At 39.3% G+C, this 24,909-nt stretch overlaps 2 protein-coding genes across 4 annotated transcripts in view; one reads left to right on the top strand and one right to left on the bottom strand.

The window, feature by feature from the left end:
- Positions 1-24,909, bottom strand: part of LOC134326271 (zinc finger protein 585A-like) — a 338,798-nt gene that overhangs the window by 279,903 nt on the left and 33,986 nt on the right. The window contains exon 3 of the mRNA XM_063008438.1: positions 1,058-1,063. Within this exon, the coding sequence (XP_062864508.1) occupies positions 1,058-1,063 (6 nt within the window). The remainder of the gene's footprint in view (positions 1-1,057; positions 1,064-24,909) is intronic.
- LOC134326790 (uncharacterized) lies at positions 18,760-23,188 on the top strand. Of its 3 annotated transcripts, none has more exons than XM_063008949.1 (3): positions 20,911-21,413; positions 22,403-22,547; positions 22,830-23,188. In XM_063008949.1, exons 1-3 carry the CDS (start codon positions 20,954-20,956, stop codon positions 22,831-22,833), a joined length of 609 nt encoding a protein of 202 aa, XP_062865019.1. In that variant the 5' UTR covers positions 20,911-20,953; the 3' UTR covers positions 22,834-23,188. The 3 variants fall into 3 exon arrangements, 1 of the variants encoding a protein (XP_062865019.1); XR_010014582.1 differs by lacking the exon at positions 20,911-21,413 and adding an exon at positions 21,440-22,128 and having other exon boundaries at positions 22,830-23,183; XR_010014581.1 differs by lacking the exons at positions 20,911-21,413; positions 22,830-23,188 and adding an exon at positions 18,760-20,904 and having other exon boundaries at positions 22,403-22,489.

The raw sequence follows: 24,909 nt of genomic DNA on the forward strand, positions 1-24,909 counted from the left end.
CATCTACATTTTGGATATTGTGCTACATTTGTAGCTTCCTAATTATCTGAAACTTCTAGTTTTGCATTACATAATATTGCAATGATATATTTATAACTGTGATCCCAAACGGTGAATGGTAGTATGTGTGAAAAATGTTAATTTATTAATGCATCTATCTAAAGCTCACTTTTAAAAATAACAAAAGTATTAGTACCTTTCTGTCAGAAAAAACTTGTCATTTGGGGGGGGGGGGGGTTGGGCATGGTGCAGCTCCTGCAATGTACCTCATAGTAGAGTTTGTTGGGGAGGAGCAGACCGGACCAGTGGCAAAATCTTGGTATAAGGATGGCTTCTCCTGGTGGCCTCCCTACAAAGATGAAAACCGACTCTTGAAAAGTGTCAGGAAATCAGAGGTCCCACAGCCTGATAAAGGGTGGAGCCAGCACAGCGTGCGAATACTTTATGAATCAGGTGATAATAAAAGTTTGGTGACCACACACTGTATGGATCTGAGCTGCTCTTTTCTTTTTTTGCCCTCCTCACAGAGTCGTTTGACAACATTGTTGCCAACTGGAAAAAGTCATGCTACACATCAGATCTTAACTCAGAAACTGAGTTAAGAAACTCCAGCACAGAAACTCTGGGAAAGAGAGTCAGGAAGTGAGCTGTGCATACTGTGCTATAAATATTGTAAAACAATTCTGCAGTGTGTACGACCTATTGCTAATTTATTACTGTACTCTCGTAGAAAGAAAATATACTCTTCATCTGAACAAGAAGAAGAAGAACCACAACCTGCCAAAGTAAAAAAACTTGCAAATGCACCAAGGCCCCCAGCCCCACTACAAAGACAGAAACATGGTTCAAAAAATAACAGTTAGTGCATTTAATTTTACAATTGTGTGGATCCAACCACACAGACTACACACATTTTTGTTGTTGAAGCAACCACAGTGCATGTCATCTACTAACAATCTCATACCATAGCTACACCTTTAATCACAAAAGAGTAGCAAAAATGTCAACGCTCTAAACCTGACTTTTTTTTTTTTTTTTTTGCATTCTTAGCACTAACCAGCACCTTTCAGCCTGGAAGAGCAGAGCAGGAGTGGTGTAACAATCTGTCAGATAGTCAAGGTACAGTGTATCACAAAAGTGAGTACACCCCTCACATTTCTGCAGACAACACTGACAAAATGACACTTTGACACAATGAAAAGTAGTCTGTGTGCAGCTTATATAACAGTGTAAATTTATTCTTCCCTCAAAATAACTCAATATACAGCCATTAATGGCTAAACCACCGGCAACAAAAGTGAGTACACCCCTTAGTGAAAGTTCCTGAAGTGTCAATATTTTGTGTGGCCACCATTATTTCCCAGAACTGCCTTAACTCTCCTGGGCATGGAGTTTACCAGAGCTTCACAGGTTGCCACTGGAATGCTTTTCCACTCCTCCATGACGACATCACGGAGCTGGCGGATATTCGAGACTTTGTGCTCCTCCACCTTCCGCTTGAGGATGCCCCAAAGATGTTCTATTGGGTTTAGGTCTGGAGACATGCTTGGCCAGTCCATCATCTTTACCCTCAGCCTCTTCCATAAAGCAGTGGTCGTCTTAGAGGTGTGTTTGGGGTCATTATCATGCTGGAACACTGCCCTGCGACCCAGTTTCCGGAGGGAGGGGATCATGCTCTGCTTCAGTATTTCACAGTACATATAGGAGTTCATGTGTCCCTCAATGAAATGTAACTCCCCAACACCTGCTGCACTCATGCAGCCCCAGACCATGGCATTCCCACCACCATGCTTGACTGTAGGCATGACACACTTATCTTTGTACTCCTCACCTGATTGCCGCCACACATGCTTGAGACCATCTGAACCAAACAAATTAATCTTGGTCTCATCAGACCATAGGACATGGTTCCAGTAATCCATGTCCTTTGTTGACATGTCTTCAGCAAACTGTTTGCGGGCTTTCTTGTGTAGAGACTTCAGAAGAGGCTTCCTTCTGGGGTGACAGCCATGCAGACCAATTTGATGTAGTGTGCGGCGTATGGTCCGAGCACTGACAGGCTGACCCCCCACCTTTTTAATCTCTGCAGCAATGCTGACAGCACTCTTGCGCCTATCTTTCAAAGACAGCAGTTGAATGTGACGCTGAGCACGTGCACTCAGCTTCTTTGGACGACCAACGCGAGGTCTGTTCTGAGTGGACCCTGCTCTTTTAAAATGCTGGATGATCTTGGCCACTGTGCTGCAGCTCAGTTTCAGGGTGTTGGCAATCTTCTTGTAGCCTTGGCCATCTTCATGTAGCGCAACAATTCGTCTTTTAAGATCCTCAGAGAGTTCTTTGCCATGAGGTGCCATGTTGGAACTTTCAGTGACCAGTATGAGAGAGTGTGAGAGCTGTACTACTAAATTGAACACACCCGCTCCCTATGCACACCTGAGACCTAGTAACACTAACGAGTCACATGACATTTTGGAGGGAAAATGACAAGCAGTGCTCAATTTGGACATTTAGGGGTGTAGTCTCTTAGGGGTGTACTCACTTTTGTTGCCGGTGGTTTAGCCATTAATGGCTGTATATTGAGTTATTTTGAGAGAAGAATAAATTTACACTGTTATATAAGCTGCACACAGACTACTTTTCATTGTGTCAAAGTGTCATTTTGTCAGTGTTGTCCCATGAAAAGATATACTTAAATATCTGCAGAAATGTGAGGGGTGTACTCACTTTTGTGATACACTGTATATAATGTCTGAAACATTTAGAATGGTGGATTTAAAAGGAACACTTCAGTATTTTTAACCTAATGACTGAAGTAATCAACAGCATGCATTTTCCCCTGTTACCTTTGAGCAGTTTTCGGAATCCTGGTCCTAGAGTACCTCTGCACTGCACACAACATTGGGCTTTGAACAAAGATGAGTTACAGAGGGTTCAATTTTACAGAGACAGGAAAGTTAAAAAATAAAAAAAAAAGAAGAAAAAAAGAAAAGAAAGAAAAAAAAAGACTCACCAGGCAAGGGAAAAGTCATGTAAAACTCCCCTGGACTTCACCCTTTGGGAAGAGTAGTTTGAATGTCTAATTAAAAATGTAAGCAAATGTAAGCTCTTGACAAAGTACAAATATTACAAATACTGTACTAACATTCTTGTACTAAAGTAAAAGTCTTCCAAAAACAATACCCAAGTATAGTAAAGTACAATTACTTTATTTATTAGTGTGTAGTTTAGTCGAGTAGTTTAGACCAACACTTTCACAACTGCAACTCAACCCTTCAGCCAGAACTGTTTATTCTACAATCAGCTGAAAAGCAATGTGATGATGGCAGTAGAAATCTCCCTCATCATCAGGACCAGTTCAGAATGTTTATGTTAATGGAAGCAGATCAGTAGCGAAAATCTAATGAAAATATGATATGTAAAATGTAGTCTTACACTATACTGCCAAAAGTATTCGCTCATCTCCCTTTCGCACGCATATGAACTTGAGTGACGTCCTATTCTTAATCCATAGGGTTTAATATGATGTCGGCCCACCCTTTGCAGCTATAACAGCTTCAACTCTTCTGGGAAAGCTTTCCACAAGGTTTAGGAGTGTGTTTATGGGAATTTTTGACCATTCTTCCAGAAGCGCATTTGTGAGGCCAGACACTGATGTTGGACGAGAAGGCCTGGCTCACAGTCTCCGCTCTAATTCATCCCAAAGGTGTTCTGTCGGGTTGAGGTCAGGGACTGTGTGCAGGCCAGTCAAGTTCTTCCACACCAAACTCACTCATCTATGTCTTTATGGACCTTGCTTTGTGCACTGGTGCGTAGTCATGTTGGAACAGGAAGAGGCCATCCCCAAACTGTTCCTGCAAAGTTGGGAGCATGAAATTGGCCAAAATCTCTTGGTTTGCTGAAGCATTAAGAGTTCCTTTTACTGGAACCAAGGAGCCGAGCCCAACTCCTGAAAAACAACCCCACACCATAATCCCCCCTCCACCAAACCTTACACTCGGCACAATGCAGACAGACGAGTACCGTTCTCCTGGCAACCGCCAAACCCAAACTCATCCATCGTATTGCCAGATGGAGAAGCGTGATTCGTCACTCCAGAGAACACGTCTCCACTGCTCTAGAGTCCAGTGGAGGTGTGCTTTACACCACTGCATCCGACGCTTTGCATTGCGCTTGGTGATGTAAGGTTTGGATGCATCTGCTCGGCCATGGAAACCCATTCCATGAAGCTCTACACACTGTTCTTGAGCTAATCTGAAGGCCACATGAAGTTTGGAGGTCTATAGCGCTTGACTCTGCAGAAAGTTGGTGACCTCTGCGCACTATGCGCCCCAGCATCTGCTGACCCCGTCATTTTACAAGGCCTACCACTTCGTGGCTGAGTTGCTGTCGTTCCCAATCGCTTCCACTTTGTTATAATACCACTGACAGTTGACTGTGGAATATTTAGCAGCGAGGAAATTTCACGACAGGACTTGTTGCACAGGTGGCATCCTATAACGGTACCATGCTGGAGTTCACTGAGCTCCTGAGAGCGATCCATTCTTTCACTAATGTTTGTAGAAGCAGTCTGCATGCCTAGGTGCTTGGTTTTATACACCTGTGGCCATGAATGGGATTGGAACACCTGAATTCAATGATTTGCGTGGGTGAGTGAATACTTTTGGCAATATAGTGTATGTTTGAATTTAAATTTCCCACTCAATGTTGGTCTCCAAATGATAATTCAAATTCAGTTTTAACATTTAAATTTGCCATTTGATGCACTATTGACATTTCATTTACACAAATGATTAATTAAATTCAATTGATAATTAAATTAACAATTTAATTATAAATGCATTTTAATTACAACGCATTTCCAGAACTGCATATTCATGCCTTAAGATTACACAATAATGACGTCAAAATGATAATTCACCTTATATGCATTTGCACTCTCTAATAATGTTTTTATACGTTTCTATTATCATAGACAACACCAAGCTAGAAAGATGACAAAATTGAAATATTAAAAGGAAATAGCACCTCTCCTTTTTGCAATTACATATTTTAGCCTACTACACTCATTCTGTGACAAAATGTCTTTGAAAACGTGTTGCCAAGTTATTTGGTTTATCAGTCTGGTTGACAAAACAAGGCTGAGCTACGAGCAATTATGAAAATTCACGTCCAATTCACCAGCTTATTTTTCTAATTTTCCGTTCCTCTTTAAACGATACAGCAGTTACGTTCTGGTGCCTAAATGAAAGGTAAGAATAAAAAATAAGAATAAGAAACTAATTTCAGCTCGGTTTCGTCGCACAGATTCTAGTTGAATAATTGGAAGAGGAGGAGAATTCCACTTGAACAATAGTGTTATGAACACAACACAAAAAGATTGAAGTGTTGTGGAGCACCATATAACCATCCAAAGAAGCCACATCCACAGTCTTCCAAAGAGGAGGAGCTGCGTCTGTGGTTGAAGTTGCTAAATTTAAAACATCCACCCAAACATCCACACGTCTGCTCTTACCATTTTGTGGTGGGGAAACCAAGACCACGTCCTTACCCAGAGTAATTATGTTATTATGCTTGCGAGGCTCTTGGCAAGGATCTCTCTTAGGCTAACATCTTACCAGATAGCTTCACAAACACCTGACGTGTCCTTTTCACTGGAGCTTCATAACCAAGTTTCCCCATCCACAAAATAATAACAACAGACGTGTGGACGTTTGGTTGGATGTTAAATTTAAATGTAAATTTAGCTCCTTAACCCATAGATGCAGGTCCTCTTCTTCTTTAGATATGGTGCCCTACAACACTTTATTATTTGTGTGTTGTGTTGGAAATCTGTTGGAATGTTGGGTTAGCATAGCTAGCTACTTTATGATCAGTGTCCACAGCAGAAGCCTACTTTAGACTGCATTCACTTTGAATACGATACGACCGTAAACCATCTGATATGAAATGACCGGAAATTCTAACGCAAAGGCGGAAGAAACAAACTCTTTGTCGTGGGCTTGGTGGAATAAGGAAGACAGCCTATGGTCAGCTAACACGGACTATTAAATCAGAAATATCTGCCACACATTCCATAAAACAGAATACTGATATGCTTCCATAGACTGTGTAAAGTCCTGTTTGCAGTCAAATGCCTCTCACGGTTCTTCCATTTTGGGTCTTGAACTTGGATATCAACTCCTGTTATGAGTCCAGTTGAGGGTCTTTTTTGATTTTGTCAAGTCGAGTCTCAATTGACTTTCAAAGTTGTCGCAAAGATGAGTGCGCATTCTGGCAACAGAAGTGAAGCATTCACTCACTGACCCATGCTAGCCGAGGGAACAAATCCATTTTGTGTTATTCTCAATAAAAACCTGACTGTTTTAGGCTAAACTAAACAAGGCTAACTACATTTCTATTTTGAGATTTATTTAAACCCTTAAATCTGTGCATCTGTATCATCACTCAGTACAAACTTTGAGAAGCTAATATACATTAAGATATGTTGTCCTGTATTATTGATTTATTCCACTGATCAACACAGTGGATCAATGGAATAAATCTCGACTTCTGTTGCCAAAATGAGCTCACATCTTTTTAGTTACGTTGCTCATGAAACCATCTATTCATGAGTTGAGTCCAAGTCTTATGACTCAAGTAAAAACCTCTGTTTTAATAAAATAGTAGTATCAATCTCATTATGCAAATAGAACATCCAGACGTCATCAATCCAACTTGTTAATCATGTTTTGTTAATGATCAGAAAGCCATTTTTGTTTCCCCACATGAAGGAAATGACTATTGTCCACTATAGATATTGGCACTTCTGAAAAAAAACATAATACTTACCCGGTCTTTTCTGCTTTATTCAACACATGGATCACCACAGCAACACTGTCCTAAATGACGACAAATCAGAAGCAGGGGACAATTGTATGTCAGGCCACATTTTATGTTTACTTTTTTCCATGTTAAATTCAGCCAAAATAGTCATTGTGTTCTCTGTAGAGTATCTGTACTTATTTTCACTTACCAAGGGCTCCCAAATGTTAAACATAACAAAGACAACATTCAAGGAATTTTTAATTACATTTAAGAAAAAAAGTTGATGTTATCATAATGTCAATGCTAGTTTGCAATTTGAAAGTGTTTGTGCATTTGGAATAGATTACTTTTACGCCAAGGATAAATTGGGATCATAGTTACATACGTCAAATTACAACTGAGACTTCAAGGCATCAACATTAAACACATCTGATTTGAAGCCAACATGAGCACACAACAAACTTGTGATTTATTTTTTTAAGATTACCCCATTTAATTCTCTAAATTCTATAAATTTTGTATACTATCTAGGCCCTTAAAGATTTGGAACTTTCATTTTTAGTAATTCAGTACAGTAAGTGTTTTAAGGGGGCTGCTTAGCTGCTGGTTGCTTTGTTTAGTATCCACTTTAGTGGCCTGTTTAAAAATAAAATGCTAGTGTACAAAATCATCAGATGGGGCTGTATCAGCTAATAAAGCTGGACATAGCACTGCAAATAGTTTCTATCATGATAATACACATGGTGAATTTTTTTTTTAATTCATGAGAAGTCCTGCGGTTAACGAGCAATTATTAACTAAACACAGGACTTAACAGCCATGTGAGTTAGTTATAAAGAAGGCATGGGGTTTTTAAAAGCATCTTAGCATGAATATGATTCTTAAATTAGTGTTTATGAATCTTAACTAGTGTAGTGTAATGCTCGCTCTACAAGTTAAGATAATCTTAACACCAAGATCCTTTTGGGAATCTTGGCCCAGGTTAGTTAGTCTTCTTGTGACATTCCATAATTGAGCCATAATTGTCATAACCAAACTAATCTAGTCATGCCCTGTCAATAACAAAACTATAAATAAATAATCTCAGAGTTAGAGGTGGGTGATATGGAAAAATGTAATATCAGAAAGTAATTATTATTTTTTTAATTTTCTGTAAACAGCACCTACCATGCAACAAGATGCATCAAGGTGGCCCATGTCCAACCAGTGTACATGGGCAGATGCTTCTCATGGGACAGCACAAGGCCAGGGTGTTCTACCTCATGTCAGTGGTGAGTTTACTGAAGAAGCAGAAAAATGTTTTTTTTCCAGTTGGGCATTAATACATGAATAATATAGTTAACAATGACACTTTAGGTCGCTAAAATACTAAGAATAAAAGTCAGGCATTTTCTGTAGAGTAACCATTTTTTATTTTAATTTCTCCATTAACAGCACCCACCATACAGCTATGACAGTTAAGTACACTTTTAATCTCAAAAGCATCTGAGCACGAATATGATGCTTAAAATAGCGTTAAGATAATCTTAACTGTCAGAGTGTGTGTTTAGTGTGATGCTTGCTCTACCAGTTAAGTTTATCTTTACACCAAGATTCTTTTAAGAATCTGGGCCCAGGTTAGTTAGTCTTCTTGTGACACACAGGATGAGCCATAATCACCATAACCAAGCTAATTTTCTCATCATGCCCAGTCAAAACAAAACTAGTCACACATTTTCTGAGTATCTTTTTTTTTTATTCTCTGTAAACAGCATATACCATGCAACAAGAGCCATCAAGGTGGCCCATGTCTGACCAGTGTACAGGACAAGGCCAGGGGGTTCTACCTCATGTCAATGGTGAGTTTACTGAAGAAAGAGAATAGCAATTTTTCAGTTGGGTATTAGTACGTTAACACTACAGGTAAGAATGATGCCTTAAGTCGCTGAAATGCAAATAATAAAAGTCAGGCATTCTCAAAAGCACAGGATGTGCCATAAATGCCATAACCAAGCTAATTTACTCATCATGCCTTGTCAAAACCAAAACTACAGTGGTGCTTGAAAGTTTGTGAACCCTTTAGAATTTTATATTTCTGCATACATTTGACCTAAAATGTCATCAGAGTCCTACAAGTTTGATATGGTAGATAACCATATCAAACAAATGAGACACAAATATTAGACTTTGTCATTTTTTTATTGAAGAAAATGGTCCAATGTTACAGATCTGTGAGTGGTAAAAGTATGTGAACCTTTGCTTTCAGTATCTGGTGTGACCCCTTTGTGCAGCAATAACTACAACTAAATGTTTCCGAAAACTGCTGATTAGTCCTGCACATCGGCTTGGAGGAGTTTTAGCCCATTCCTCCATACAACTTCACAGCTTCAACTCTGTTAAGAGGGGGTGGGTTTCCTCACATTAACCGCTCGCTTCAGGTCCATCCACAACATTATTGCATTAAAATCGGGACTTGGCCATTCCAAAACATTAACTTTAAAACATTAAAACATTCTTCTTTAACTATTCTTTGGTAAAATAACTTGTGTGCTTTTGGTTGTTGTCTTGCTGCGTGACCCACGTTCTCTTGCGGATGCAGCAAAACAGGCCTAAACCATGATACTACCACCACCGTGTTTCACAGATGGGATAAAGTTCTTATGCTGGAATGCAGTGTTTTCCTTTCTCCAAACATAACGCTTCTCTTTTAAACCAAAAAGATCTGTTTCATTGTTCCAGTAGCCTTCTGGCTTGTCTTCTTTATCTTTAGCAAACTGCAGACGAGCAGCAATGTTCTTTTTGGAGAGCAGCGGCTTTCTCCTTGCAACCCTGCCATGCACATCACTGTTGTTCAGTGTTCTCCTGATGGTGGACTCATTAACATCAACATTAGCCAATGTGAGAGAGGCCTTTAGTTGCTTATATGTTACCTTGGGTTCCTTCGTGACCTTACAGACTATTACACACCTTGCTCTTGTCGTGATCACTGTTGGTTGACCACTCCTGGGGAAGGTAACTATGGTCTTAAATTTCCAACATTTGTACACAACCTGTCTGACTGTGTATTGGTGGAGTCCAAACTCTTTAGAGATGGTTTTGTAACCCTTTCCAGCCTGATGAGAATCAATGACTTCCAGGCACGTGCACAGATAGACCCCTAGTGGTGCTCAAGCACCTGCCCTTTTGCCCTGGATGAGAAAAGTGCCCTTTCTGCTGGAGCCCAATTTGTTTCTACATTAATCATTATTTAAAAATAAAAATTACCCTCTCTGTCATCAATTACCCCCAAAAGTGTTTTGATATCTGACGGGCAGTTATTTGAGTTCTTGAGAGAATTCTGCCCCGATCTGATCCGCCTTGCCCCTCCCTCCTCCTCTACTAATATATGTAGAAGGCTAAACATAATGCTCTATGATATAGAACAGCATACAAAAATGATGAATAAATAGGAAAATGTTATTTAGCTGTCTATTTGATTTGATTGGCATAAAAATAAGCCCACTGTTAACATTAACTACCCAAAGTGGGTTTCTGATTTGAAATCAAAGGTAGGTCTTAAGTTGAGCTACACGACAGTCTGGTGAGGTAAATTGATACTAGTAATGGTATATTATTAGTGTAATGCTTCAACTCTGTCAGAAATTATTATTGCACAACATTGATTTATCTCATTTACAAATTTTGCAGCATAATGCCAAGAAAAGAAAGGTTACAAAAGCAGAAAGAAAAGGAACTACAGGGTAGCAGCTCTCTTTTATCCTGGATTAGGCCATCTACCAGTAAAGCAAATGAGGCAGATGTATCAGATGTTTGGTTATTAAAAAGCATGCACAATATGGCCTTGTTTTGTCTGTTTTTCATTTATTTATGCAATTTGATAATTTGATTTATTTGATTAGATGTGTATTGATTGTGTTAACAAAATAAATATATAAGTTAAATATCCTACTGTGGTTTTTTAATTATTATTATTTTATTAATAATTTTGGCGATGGGTGCCTTTTTTTGGCTTGAGCACCTGCCCCCAAAAATGTCTGTGCACGTGCCTGATGACTTCTCTCAGAAATCTCCTTTGTTCATGCCATGATACACTTCCACAAATGTGTGCTGTGAGAAGCAGACTTTGATAGATCCATGTTCTTTAAATAAAATAGGGTGCCACTCATACCTGATTGTCATCCCATTTATTGAAAACACCTGACTCTAATTTCACCTTCAAATTAACTGCTAATCCTGAAGATTAACTCACAGATATGTTATATTGGATCATTTTCCTTAATAAATAAATGACCAAGTCTAATATTTGTGTCTTATTTGTTTGATTTGAATCTCCCTATCTACTATTAGGACTTGTGTGAAAATCTGAAGTTTTAGGTCTTCGAATAAGCCACTCGAGACCGTACGTTACTGTTACGATTTTAGCACGGGGAAAGAAGTTTTAGGCACTCCGCTTCGCGTCGTGCCAAAAACGTCATCCCCGTGCTAAAATCACAGTAACGTACGGCCTCTCGTGGCTTATTGCTTTATTTGGACACAATTTGGACATGTTCACTGTGAGGTGTACTCACTTATGTTGCCAGCTATTTAGACATTAATGGCTGTGTGTTGAGTTATTTTCAGAAGACAGTAAATCTACACTGCTATACAAGTTGTACACTGACTACTCTAAGTTATATCCAAGTTTTATTTCTATAGTGTTGTCCCATGAAAATATATAATAAAATATTTGCAGAAATGTGAGGGGTGTACTCACTTTTGTGATACACTGTATGTGCTATCAGGGTCGTTTCTAAGACAAAGTTGTTCTCTCCCTCATTGAATGCTAGTGGAATTCTTTAACGCTTATATATCGTTAGATGGTTCTCCAGTCTTATTCATAAATGGCTAGTGTGGCTGCAGGTTTAAACATCAGCTAAGCAGAAACATACCTGATTCCTTGGTCTAATTGAAATTAAATGGCAACATGATTTAAAATGATGAAATTAGGTGTGCTTGCCTAAGGCATATGCATGCTTATCGTGTTAACCAAACTACACGTGCTTATGCATGCAAGTATTAAGAGCATATGAGATTAGATGCGTTAGTATAAGAACATGTATTCGATCAAAGGCAGGTTGTCCTTCTGTAGTCGGTGTCACGCCAATATTAGTAACTGGGTTTAGGCTCGATTGCTCTCTGACAGACCCATAGTTTTTCCTGAAGCTGTAAATCTTTTTGTGAAAATATTCCGAACAAAATATGAATGCCAACATTGGGCATCAAATGTACCCATAAATTTAGGATGGTTCTTGGTGTTTTTTCCATTTTCCATCAAATATATACATTTTTCTTAGTAACAGGGTAGCTTCTTGTCTTCATTTCATAGCTTCATGTTCATGCGTTCATTTAATGTGACGTCAACAGCTCCCTTTACTCATTATCAAATGTTTTCTAATGCCTGAACAATTATATGCAATTTCTCTGTCCTGTTTGCAGAACTTAGGTGGTTGTGGAGAATCACATGACTGGTCTCTTCCAGACATTGGTTGTGAGATCTTTGGCAGTAAATACAGACACCCTTCTAGTGAAAGGACCTCACTTCAGCTGGAGAGAAAGAAGTTGGTTCATGACTCCTAGGCACACAGGGTGCATGTAGGTAACTCCTGTGTATAAATCTGAAATGTTTTGGTTCTCAGCCTACCTGAGCACAAATCACTGCCAAATACTCAGTTTTAGTCATTTGTTTTGATTGATCTAAGAGATTAGAATTTGTTTCTCTAACTTTGCTGATCCTGAGATCAGCTGATCAGATCATATTATTCACATTTAGCAGATTGATAGAGGCCCCTCAGTCACAGGGTCACGCAGATTGGTTATTCTAGGCTAGCGCAGGGGTGCACAACTCCAGTCCTGGAGGGTTGGTCTCCAGCAAAGCTTGGTAGTTGCCCTACTCAAACACACCTGATTCAACTCATCAGTTAATTACCAGACAAAGTGGGTGTATTTCAGTAGGGCAACTCCCAAACTTTGCTGGAGACCAACCCTCCAGGACTGGAGTTGTGCACCCCTGTGCTAGATGGAAATACAGACTTTGTGCATGGCTGCAGAAACGCCCATGTTTATTTGGCTGCATGTTCGGAGCCACATAAACATGGGGGAGGGTTGGCGGGGGCAGTCTGGCCTTTTTTTCCCTTTTCTTTTTATTTATTTTTTTGATTGGATATTCACCTATTTGATCTTTTTGAAACATTTTTATTCTAAGTAAAAATAAAACTGCTATAAAACTGCAAAGTCTAACGCTAAACTTTAATGGAGTAGCATTTTAGGCTATTGAGGTCCAACCCAGTATTACAATCATTTTGCTCTGAAAAAGGCCTCAATTGTTCATGGTATGGTTTCCACAAGATGTTGGAAACATTCCTTTGAGATTGTGGTCCTTGTTGACAAGGTTGTCATGCAATTGCTGCAGAGCTTTCAGGTGCACTCACATGTTACCAATCTTCTGCCAGATCACAAAGGTGCTGTACTGGATTAAAACCTGGTAACTGGAAGCCCACTAAAGAACACTAAACTCATGTTCATAAAATCAAATCACGCTGGAAGTAGTCATTACAAGATGGTAAACTGGTCATGAAAGGGTGCACATGGTCAGCAACAACACTCAAATAGTCTGTGGTATTCAAGTGATGAATTGATATAAATAGACCCAAAGAATGCAAAGAGGCTGCAGTGGGCACAGGCTCACCAAAACTGGACAGTTGAAGACTGAGAAAACATAGCCTGGTCTGATGAAACATAATTTCTGCTGAGGTACACAGATGGTAGGGTCAGAATTTGACACAGCTTGAATCCATAAACCCAGCCTGCCTTGTGTATATAGAATGTCACAGACTGTTTGAGTATTGTTGCTGACCATGTGCATCCTTTCATGACCATTTCACTTTCAATTGAACAAACTGATTACAATGATTACAATTACTCCCTTTTTCTTCTTTCTTTATTAGTGACTCAATTTCATTTTTGACAGCACTTGGAAATGGATGCTGAAATTCCAAATCCCAATCCTGGTCACCTTTGGTAAGTTCTCTTGGTCATTTGTATGGTTGTTAACTTGACTGCCTATAATGAATCATCTTATTTATAGTTTTTTCCTTAATGCTGTTATAGTTTCTACTGGTGAATAGATTTCTGTTTTTGAACTGTGATATGAGCTCAATTTTATGGCCCACATACAATGACCAGCTTAGGTTTGCTTTCAGTCTTAAATTATCAATTAATAACAAGCACAAAAGCATTTGCTAAATGTGAATTAAATTTCGATTGGACAGTTTAACCAATAATCGTAACTCTGCAATGCTTCCTCCTGAGCCTCCAACACACTCTCACTCAGCAGATGTTAACAGCTGTAGATCATTCTGAAATGGCAGATGAATGTTAACATTAAACAAAAAGTTTGGAATAAACGTATCTGCTGCATCTCCTGTTTCAAAAGTGCTCATCAAATCTCAAGCCGTCACATCATAAGATTAAAACTTTGTTGCCATGGTTATCATTTAATTAGACTTCTCACTTTTATTAAGATGATGGTATATAAACAGAACTCCATACAGCTTGGTAATCTCAGACCCTGCTGTTTCAATGGAACAAATGTTTGATAGTAAGGTGAGCAAAGCATGTTCTAGTGGACATGCTGCACCAGTTACTGAAGGAACCTCTCCTCTGACTGGTTATCAATGCCCAATTTCACTGCTCATTTGCAAAAAAATGCAGAGCTGAACTTCATTGCATTACTCAAAATTGCAGTACTACTTACAAATGACTGAGTTCTGGCTGCTTTGTTAGTTCCATCACTGGCATGCTGAGTAATAAACTTTCACCAAAACCCTTGTGGTTAAGTGAAAGCAGCAGTGTAAACTTTTTTCAGCTCTGTGCAAATTACTGTAGCATATCACAGTGCTCAAACAATGAGATACTACAGCTATAATTTAGGATTCAGGCATTCCGGAGAGACAAATAGTAAAAATTTTACAAACAATTGACGGTTAATTAAAAGGAAACTCAAATTGCAGTATATCACAGTGCTCAAACACTTCTGAATATTACAGAAACTGTTGGTATGTGTGTGATACAGACAGAAGCTCTGTTAGCCAGCTGATAGAGTAAAAAAAAAAAAGGTTAGCTATACTATTTGGGCCCAACTGATGACCGTGACCCAAATGGAGCATTATGTTGGCCAGCTGCAGCAGAGCTCTCACACAGCATCCTTAGTTCAGGTGCTTTGTAAATAACCCCAAAGAATAACAATGTTTTTGTATTTGTTTAGTAAGTGCTAATTATTTTGTATTTTATTGCCTGTGAATTTAACCACCACATACAGTATGTTTGTATGAGGGACTTTTATTGTGAAACTAGGTGAACTCAGGTTAACGGTAAAAAACAGATTAGTTTGGCGGCAGAGCAGCAGCTGAAAGGAGCAAATAAAGCAGCTTTTATATGGTTTTAGCCCCCCTTTAAGAGGCACAAGGTGTGTAAGTTATGTTTTATTGTTAATTAGTATGTTTATATTATCTATAAGTAAAGTTTGATAAATGCGTCTGTCGGAAGGATCCGCACATTAGCGCGAATGCTAAAGCTAACATTGCCCAACGTATGTATGTAATGCAAGAGGGTAGTTTTGTATGTTTGCAAGGGTATGTAACGAATTGTTATGTTAGTTTATGTGCTTATGTACATGTTTATATGGAAAGGTTGTTCTAGAAGAATGTGTCATAATTGTTTGTATGTTTTATTTCTTTCAGCTCTTACAATGCTCAGAAGGTTTAACGTAAGCTGTCAAGGAGAAGCAATAAATGCAATTTATACCATCAGTCAAGTCTCAAGCCATCATTTAAAGGGGGATGCTACAGTAAGAGCTTTGGCTTTCACCGAATTACTGTGCTGCAAAATAAAACGGCTTGTACGGATAAATACACGGACAGCACAGAGTCGGTGTGGTGGTCAAGAAAGTTTTAAGGCACACTGCTACATTAAGATCTGAAACATGTCCACGTCCGCATCAAACACAAAGGACAACGAAGAGCAGATTATTACTCTTCAAAGAGAGATTGAAGAAGGCAGAGACATTCTCCAAAGAGAAACTACAGAGGGCGCAGTAAGACGTGAAATAAAGGAAAGCATACAAACTAAAGAAAAAATTCTAACTGAACTAAAAGGTAACGTTCAAAACACTAAAGAGCTGCCCAGAAGATCTGAACGCCCACGAGTTCTTACAGAAAAAATGCAAACTTATCAAAAGGAGGAATTTCTTAAAAAAGAAAAAAGACTTTTAAGTTTGTATGAACAATGGAAAGTACAAGCCCGAAAGGCAAGGCAAGAATTGAAATTAGATATTTCAGAAAGTCATTTGACATTGCTAATAGACAGTCTCGAAGAGGCAAAGGGTGACATTAACAAACTTTATGACGAATTAAGAGAATACATTCCACCTGCTGCTGATGTAAGGCGTAAGGTTGATGCCTGTGATGCCGTGACTAAAGACATTATCAAAATAATTTATGAGAGATTAACTGGTGTAAATGGAGAATTTGATGCTGAAATCGAAAGGCAACGTCTGCGTGAGCTACTTGTTCCTGACTACGCTTGTTCCATATATGGTTCAACAGCTTCACAGTCAAGCATCAGTCATCACTCCGATTCCTCTTGCATTGCAGCCAAACGAGCAGATGCAGCTGCAGAATTAGCAGCAAAAGAGGCTGAATACAAGGTCTTACAGGAGGAAAGGAAAGTTAAGGAACGGATAAGAACCATGGAGGAACAACAGAAAAAGGAATTAGAAATTCACAAGTCCGAATTAGAATGCTTGCAAGCTGAAAAGAGCGTCAAGGCTGCTCACGCCAGACTAGAAGCTTATGACAGAGAAGTGAAACAAGAAAATGACATTTATTCAGTTCACAGGGATCCTGCAAGTCAAAGTCATGTGTCTCACTCTGCCAATCAGCAGTCTAATGAAGTCCGATCAACTTCAACAAACGACATATCTTTCTTAGCCCAAGCTGTTCAAGACAGCATAGCCATGAACAGACTGCCAGTTCCAGAACCAACAGTGTTTAATGGCAATCCACTTCACTTCATTGAATGGAAAGCTTCATTTATGTCACTAATAGATAGAAAGAACATCCCTGCATCGGACAAACTGCACTTTCTTAAGAGATATGTCAGTGGTTCGGCCCAAAAATATCTTGAGGGCACCTTCTATCGTAAGGACGAGGAAGCTTATAATGATGCGTGGAAGAAGTTAAATCGGCGATATGGCCAGCCATTTATAATTCAAAGAGCCTTTAGAGAGAAGCTGTCAGATTGGCCGAAATTACAGTCCAAGGATGCTGAAGGATTAAGAGATTTCTCTGATTTCTTGAATGCATGTCTGCAGGCAATGCCTCATGTGAAGGGTTTGGACATTCTAAATGATTGCGAAGAAAATCAAAAGTTGACACTAAAATTACCAGACTGGCTAGCTACTCGATGGAACCGTCAGGTCACAATAGCCCTCACAGAAGGAAAGGAATTTCCCTGTTTCCAGGATTTTGTTCAGTTCATGACACTAGAAGCAGAAATTGCCTGCAATCCAATCACTTCCACTTTTGCACTACGTTCATCTGAGTCTTACAATGATCAAAGGAACACAAAGATTAAAAGGAATAAGGCCAGTGTCTTGAACACTCAAACTCTTGAAGACAGTAATGATCACCCAGCAAATCAAGAAAGAAAGAAAACTCAGTGTATGCTGTGTCACGATACCGGTCATTATCTGCATAAGTGCCCAGAGTTTATGTCCAAGTCTCTAGAAAGCAGAAGGGCTTATGTTAAAGACAACAGGCTGTGCTATGGTTGTTTAAGGCTGGGCCATGGTGCCAAGGAATGTCGGCGTCGACACACCTGTGAGTTGTGTAAAGGTAGACACCCTACTTGTCTCCATGACGACAACTATAAGAAAACCACTAAGGGACCCTGGCAAAGCAAGGATTCGCGACCAAAGCATGAAACTGAGCCTATGGCTGTTATGTCACTCAATGTCCATAGTAAAGGTCAAGAAGTTAGTACCTCAATGATAGTGCCGGTATGGGTGTCTTATAAAAGGAATCCATCTAAAGAAAAGCTTGTTTATGCGCTTTTGGATACGCAGAGTGACACCACCTTTATTGATGAAGATGTAAGCAAGGAATTACAGGTGGCTACACAGCCAGTAAAACTAAAACTTACTACAATGATGGGAGCAAATAGAATCATGAAAAGTGAAAGAGTTTCTGACCTTTGTGTAAGAGGCTATGACTCCACTATACATATTGACCTCCCTTCTACCTACACAAAGGACTGTATACCTGCAAATCGAGAGCACATACCAACTCGTGAGACGGCAAAACATTGGGAACACCTCACAACCATCGCAGATAGTTTACCTCCTCTTCTTGACTGTGAGGTCGGTCTCCTAATTGGATACAACTGCCCCCGAACTCTAGTCCCAAGGAGGGTCATATCTGGTAAAGATAATGAGCCATATGCAATTCTTACAGATTTGGGGTGGAGTATTGTAGGCTGCTCAACACTGCAAGCTGGTACATTTATGGCAACTGGTCATTGTCATCGAGTAACTGTTAAAGAGCTCCCTGCAATGACACCAGTCGATGCAATCAAAATTCTCGAGTCTGATTTTAAGGACACCCATGGAGATGGCAAAACTGTCTCTCAAGAGGATCTAATTTTTCTGGACATACTGAGGAAAGGCATAAGGAAAAATGAACAAGGACATTATGAAATGCCCCTGCCATTTAAGGAACGACCATGTCTGCCTGACAACCGGCAGCTTGCTATAATAAGACTCAATCACCTAAAAAGGAAATTCTCTGTAAATGAGAAGTACAAGGATAATTACATTATCTATATGAAGGATCTCATTGAAAGAGGTGATGTAGTGGAAGTACATGAAGAAGGTGCTGGTGGTGAAAAATGGTACATTCCTCATCATGGAGTATATCACTCAAAAAAGCCGGACAAGTTGCGAGTTGTATTTGACTGCTCTGCAAGACACAAAGGTAACAGCCTCAATGAACACCTACTGTCAGGTCCGGATATGATAAACAATCTAACAGGTGTTCTCATTCGCTTTCGCCAGCATCACATTGCTTTGATGTGTGACACTGAGAAAATGTTCCATCAATTTCATGTCCCAATTAAAGACCGTGATTATCTACGTTTCTTGTGGTGGACAAATGGAGACACTAACACACAACCCCGAGACTACCGAATGAAAGTCCATCTATTTGGTGCAGTGTCTTCTCCAGGTTGTGCGAACTATGGGCTAAAACAGCTGGCAAAAGATAACAGTCATTTATATCCAATGGGTGCACAATTCATTGCAAGAGACTTTTATGTGGACGATGGAGTAACAAGTGTAGAGTCAGCAGAAAGGGCTATTGAGCTGGCACTAGAAGCACGTGAACTATGTGCAAATGGTGGTCTCCGTCTTCACAAATTCGTATCAAATAGTAATGTGGTCCTACAGAGTATTCCTCCATCAGAACGTGCAACAGACACTAAAACGAAAAACCTCACATTGAATGATATGTCTCTTGAGAGAGCACTTGGAATTCACTGGGACATTGAAAGTGACAGTTTCACATTCAAAATTACAGCAAAGGACCAACCAGCAACACGTCGGGGCATACTGTCCACTGTTGCCTCCATCTACGATCCCCTGGGTATTGTCGCTCCATATCTCCTTAATGGCAAAGGGATCCTGCAGGAGATGTGCCATCAAGGTACTGGTTGGGATGATCTACTACCTGAAAGACTAAGGCCACGGTGGGAGAGATGGCTAGATGATCTCACAAACTTAGAAAGAATTAGTATAGCCCGATGTTATGTACCAACTAACTTTGGGAAGGTGAATAAAAGGGAACTACACCACTTTTCAGATGCTAGCAATAAGGGATATGGTCAATGCTCCTACCTGAGGTTGAAAAATGAAAAGGGAGAAGTTCATTGTGCTCTTATCATGGGCAAGGCCCGTGTTTCTCCTTTGAAGGTAGTTACCATACCCAGACTGGAACTGACAGCAGCAGTAGTCTCAGTCACAGTTAGCAACATGCTCAAAGAAGAGCTAAGCTACACCAACGTGGAAGAGTTCTTTTGGACGGATTCCAAAGTTGTATTAGGGTATATAAACAACGATGCTCGACGCTTCCACACCTTTGTAGCAAATAGAGTACAGAAAATACGCCACTGTTCGAATCCTCAACAGTGGGCCTATATATCAACTGATGAGAATCCCGCCGATAATGCCTCCAGAGGAAGAACGATAGATGAGCTACTTTCATCTAATTGGTTTACGGGCCCCAAGTTTTTATGGGAAAAGGAAATTAAACCTTCAACAGAATTGATCCATGATCTTCCAATAGGAGATCCGGAAGTCAAAAGGTCCCATGTACTTCAGACAAGGACCAAAGAACAAGTGACCCTTGCAGACAGGCTGTCTAAGTTTTCCTCATGGTCACGAGCCATCAAAGCAGTAGCACGTCTTTTACGTCGTGTAAAGAAAGACAAATCAAATACACTCTCCACGGTAAAAGAAAGGCAAAGCGCAGAGCTTCTTTTCATCAAAGATCTACAAAAGCAAGCTTAAGAAAATGAAATAAAGCTGTTGAGCAAGGGAAGTCAATTGCCAATTCACAACAAACTGTACAGTCTTGATGTCTTTCTGGATAAAGATGGTGTACTCAAGGTGGGAGGAAGACTTGGTCATTCATCCTCCTCAAGTTCATTCAAACACCCAAAGGTCATCCCTAAAGGTCATCACATAACCAGTTTGATAATTGCTCATTACCATGAGAAGGTAAAACACCAGGGCAAAGGCTTCACTATCAATGAAATCAGATCCAATGGCTATTGGATTACTGGACTAAACAGAGCAGTTGCATCTCACATTCATCAGTGTGTTACATGTCGAAAGCTCAGAAGACCAGTTGAAGGTCAAAGAATGAGTGACCGACCTACAGAACGGGTAGAACCCTCACCACCGTTCACTTTTTGCGGGATGGACTGTTTTGGTCCATTTCTGACTAAACAGGGCAGAAAGCAACACAAAAGGTATGGTTTGCTCCTTACTTGCTTTTGTTCTCGTGCCATTCATATTGAGATGTTAGAAGACATGTCAACTGATGCATTTATTAACAGCTTGAGATGCTTTATTGCATTACGAGGTACTGTTCGTCAGATAAAGTGTGACCAAGGCACAAACTTTGTAGGTGCAAAGAATGAATTGAAGGCTGCATTACAAGAACTTGATATGGATAGACTGAAAACCTTTCTTACGGAAAATCAGTGTGAATTTGTTTTGAATGCACCTCATTCCAGCCATGCAGGAGGAGTATGGGAGAGGCAAATAAAGACTGTGAGAAACGTGTTAAATGCCACACTTCTACTTTCGTCAGGAAGACTCACCGACTCATCTCTACGGACCTTTCTCTATGAAGCTATGGCAATAATTAACAATCGTCCACTCACTGTCGACAATCTGAATAGTCCCAACAGTTTGGAGCCTCTCACACCAAATCATCTAATCACTATGAAATCCATCACAGCTTTACCTCCTCCAGGTAAATTTGAAAGAGAAGATCTGTATGGTCGCAAAAGATGGCGTCAAGTTCAGTATCTGACAGAACATTTTTGGAGTCGTTGGAAAAAGGAGTACTTGCACAACATCATAGCAAGACAGCGTTGGCATATTACTAAAAGGAACTTGCAAATTGGAGATGTAGTGATAGACTCACAGGACACTTTACCAAGGAACTGCTGGAGACTCGGAAGGGTCATAGAGACTGTTATTGATAAGGACGGTCTGGTTAGAAGGGCTAAAATCTCTTTAGGAGATAGAAATTTAAACAAAAAAGGTGAACGTCTTGGAAAGCCTTCAGTGGTAGAACGACCAGTTCAAAAGTTGGTTTTATTGCTAGAAGCGGTTTAGAATGGTACAAGGACTGTAAACTGTGAAACATTAAGAGTTATTTCAAATGTGGAAATTATATGTGCATGTTCTTTAGTTAAAACACATATAATTTGGTGGGAGTGTAAATAACCCCAAAGAATAACAATGTTTTTGTATTTGTTTAGTAAGTGCTAATTATTTTGTATTTTATTGCCTGTGAATTTAACCACCACATACAGTATGTTTGTATGAGGGACTTTTATTGTGAAACTAGGTGAACTCAGGTTAACGGTAAAAAACAGATTAGTTTGGCGGCAGAGCAGCAGCTGAAAGGAGCAAATAAAGCAGCTTTTATATGGTTTTAGCCCCCCTTTAAGAGGCACAAGGTGTGTAAGTTATGTTTTATTGTTAATTAGTATGTTTATATTATCTATAAGTAAAGTTTGATAAATGCGTCTGTCGGAAGGATCCGCACATTAGCGCGAATGCTAAAGCTAACATTGCCCAACGTATGTATGTAATGCAAGAGGGTAGTTTTGTATGTTTGCAAGGGTATGTAACGAATTGTTATGTTAGTTTATGTGCTTATGTACATGTTTATATGGAAAGGTTGTTCTAGAAGAATGTGTCATAATTGTTTGTATGTTTTATTTCTTTCAGCTCTTACGGTGGTTTATTTTGTATTAATGCTCAGAAGGTTTAACGTAAGCTGTCAAGGAGAAGCAATAAATGCAATTTATACCATCAGTCAAGTCTCAAGCCATCATTTAAAGGGGGATGCTACAATTAAGCTTATGCAGTGGAAGTGAGTTTACACTGCTTTCTTTTAGCTGGAGGGAAGCACAGGCTTTTTTGTCGATGTTACATTTCTCAAAAACTTAAACCTCATTCGAATCTTAAGACATTTAGTTGAATGTTGAAAGTTAAATATAAGTAATACAAAGTGTATTTTCCAGATGAAGTGTTTTGTTGCAGCAGTGCACACACACCAATGCACACAGTTATAAGGACACTTCCTTCTACTACTTGTAGAATTTCTACAGTGCACCTTTTTTTGTATTGTAAATCTTGCTATTTTTGTTTCTAGGTGAATGCAGACATCATATGTGTTGCCTGTAACAGCCATGCAAGGGGTTTGAGTTGTCTTGAACGTTTCTGATGAGTGGAGTTTTAACCCAATTTCCATCTGCTGCACCTGTACTGCATGGATTCTTGACCATTTCTGCATGGTAGTATAAAAACTGCTACCCTCCTCGCTCCTGTAATGCAGACCACATTTACAGCTTCGTAAAGCTAATTAAAAGCTTCGTGTTTAATTACTTTGACTCTTGCTGAACTTTAAATTTGTGCATGTCGCAACACACATGGAACACATGAGCAAAGAAGAGTGTAACATTTCTGAAGGCATTGATCTGTACTACTTCTGTTACTATTTGCAATAAAATAAGTGTGCTTACCTTCAACGTGTCTTGCTTCGTTTTCATTTTGCGACGTTGAACTTGGGTCCATCAGATCATCAAATGCCAGATACAGTAGTCTTTTGCTGAGTTATCCATGTTTTTGTTTTGATTTTGTAATGTAACTCAGGAAGTATGAAAAGTAAACAAAGATCTTGTCCAGCTACTGGACAATGTATGACCTAATTTTCAGGGCTTGGTATAAGGTGTGAATTCATGCATGCTGCAATTAGTCCAAGTCTAATGTACACGTGTGTGTGTATAAATATTTTTTTACTATATTAAGTAGATTAAATATTCAAATGTCTAAACTTTTCTTAACAGAGGTAAGATCCACGAATGTTATACTTTCCATTAACTTTAAAGAAACCTTTATTTTTCTTACATGTACTTGACCCTTTATTTAGCTCTGTTTAGACAAGTATGAGGTTTCCTAGTTGCACTAATGGAGAATAAATGCATATGGTCATATGTACAATTCAGCTTGGCCACTGCAGAAACTGTTTCTCTGCCTGTATGAACTGGTGTGCCTGCGACCTCGCCCAGTGTAGTTATGTCCTAAGTGCGAGTTAAGAAAGAGGTAAAAAAAAAACCAGTAATAGTTCTACCTTGCAGCGTACTGGATACAATACTAACTACTTTTTTCATGTTGTGAGCATATGGTGTGAAAGTTCGACGAGGTCAGAATCCGAACTGGGAAATTGCAGCTCGGGTGAAAATCGCTGCTTAATGCAGATGTCAAAAAGACGTATATGTGTATGTGTTCAATATGTAGAACGCGGTGATGATGATAAGACCAACGTAAGATCAAGTTAAATAGAACGCGATGCATTTAAGATGTTCCGACCTTTTCCAGACGTCTCTGAGACGTATATGTGCTATCAGGGATTATTATTATTTTATTTTTATAATTATTAATTGTTGCCTTTGTGTTTGTTGTAATAAAAAAAACTCTTCATGTTTTAAAGTGTAAAAGCATAAACAGCACCGTGTATAAAGATGAATCCTCTTGTGCCTAGTTGGTTTGTAGTGTTATTTTTAAGCTTCTACTGGTGTGAATGTGTGAGTTGGAAAACAAAACATGACATTAAGAAACTGCTTGGAAGAACGTCTAGGACTGACTGTAGTCCTCTCTAAAGCTACCTCAGCAGTGTTGGGGTAGTTACTCAAAAAATAATCCATTACTGATTACTCATTACATAACTAAAATTGTAATGGGATTACTTTACTCATTACATCCTGGAAAATGTAATCTCGTTCCTCATTACTTTACTTTCACGTTACATTCTAAACCCAAACAAATACTGTATACTGGAATCACATCTACAAACAAATTCCATTTATTTACTTTATTTATTTAGTTTCAGAAAAATCCTCTCTTGTACAGAGATGTGCCTGTGTTTGTTTCCGCTTTAAAACATACACGCCATGAACCAATCAGATTTAACATCATTAAACAAGTTTATTTCTTAATTATTTGTCCTTATACTAGAGGAGCGACTCGGTTCTTTTAGTTCATTTCAAAAGAGTCGTTCAATAGAATCGGTTCGTTCTAGAACGACTCATCACAGTAACTGTAATGTCATTACAAATATGTAACTGTAACGCGTTACATGACTTCGTTACAGATAAAAAGTAATCACGTGACTGTACCGCGTTCCCCCCAACACTGTAGCTGAGAGATACAGGGCTAATGGAGATGTTTTACTG

The sequence above is a fragment of the Trichomycterus rosablanca genome, chromosome 14, assembly GCF_030014385.1.
Source record: "Trichomycterus rosablanca isolate fTriRos1 chromosome 14, fTriRos1.hap1, whole genome shotgun sequence".
NCBI classification, from domain to species: Eukaryota; Metazoa; Chordata; class Actinopteri; order Siluriformes; family Trichomycteridae; genus Trichomycterus; species Trichomycterus rosablanca.

What these genes read in the sequence shown, in the direction of transcription:
- LOC134326790 (XM_063008949.1), top strand. Translation starts at nt 20,954, where the DNA reads ATGTTAGAAGACATGTCAACTGATGCATTTATTAACAGCTTGAGATGC. An exon ending in CACAGCTTTACCTCCTCCAG is followed by an intron (nt 21,414 to 22,402) that starts GTAAATTTGAAA and finishes TATTTCTTTCAG; the next exon opens with CTCTTACGGTGGTTTATTTT.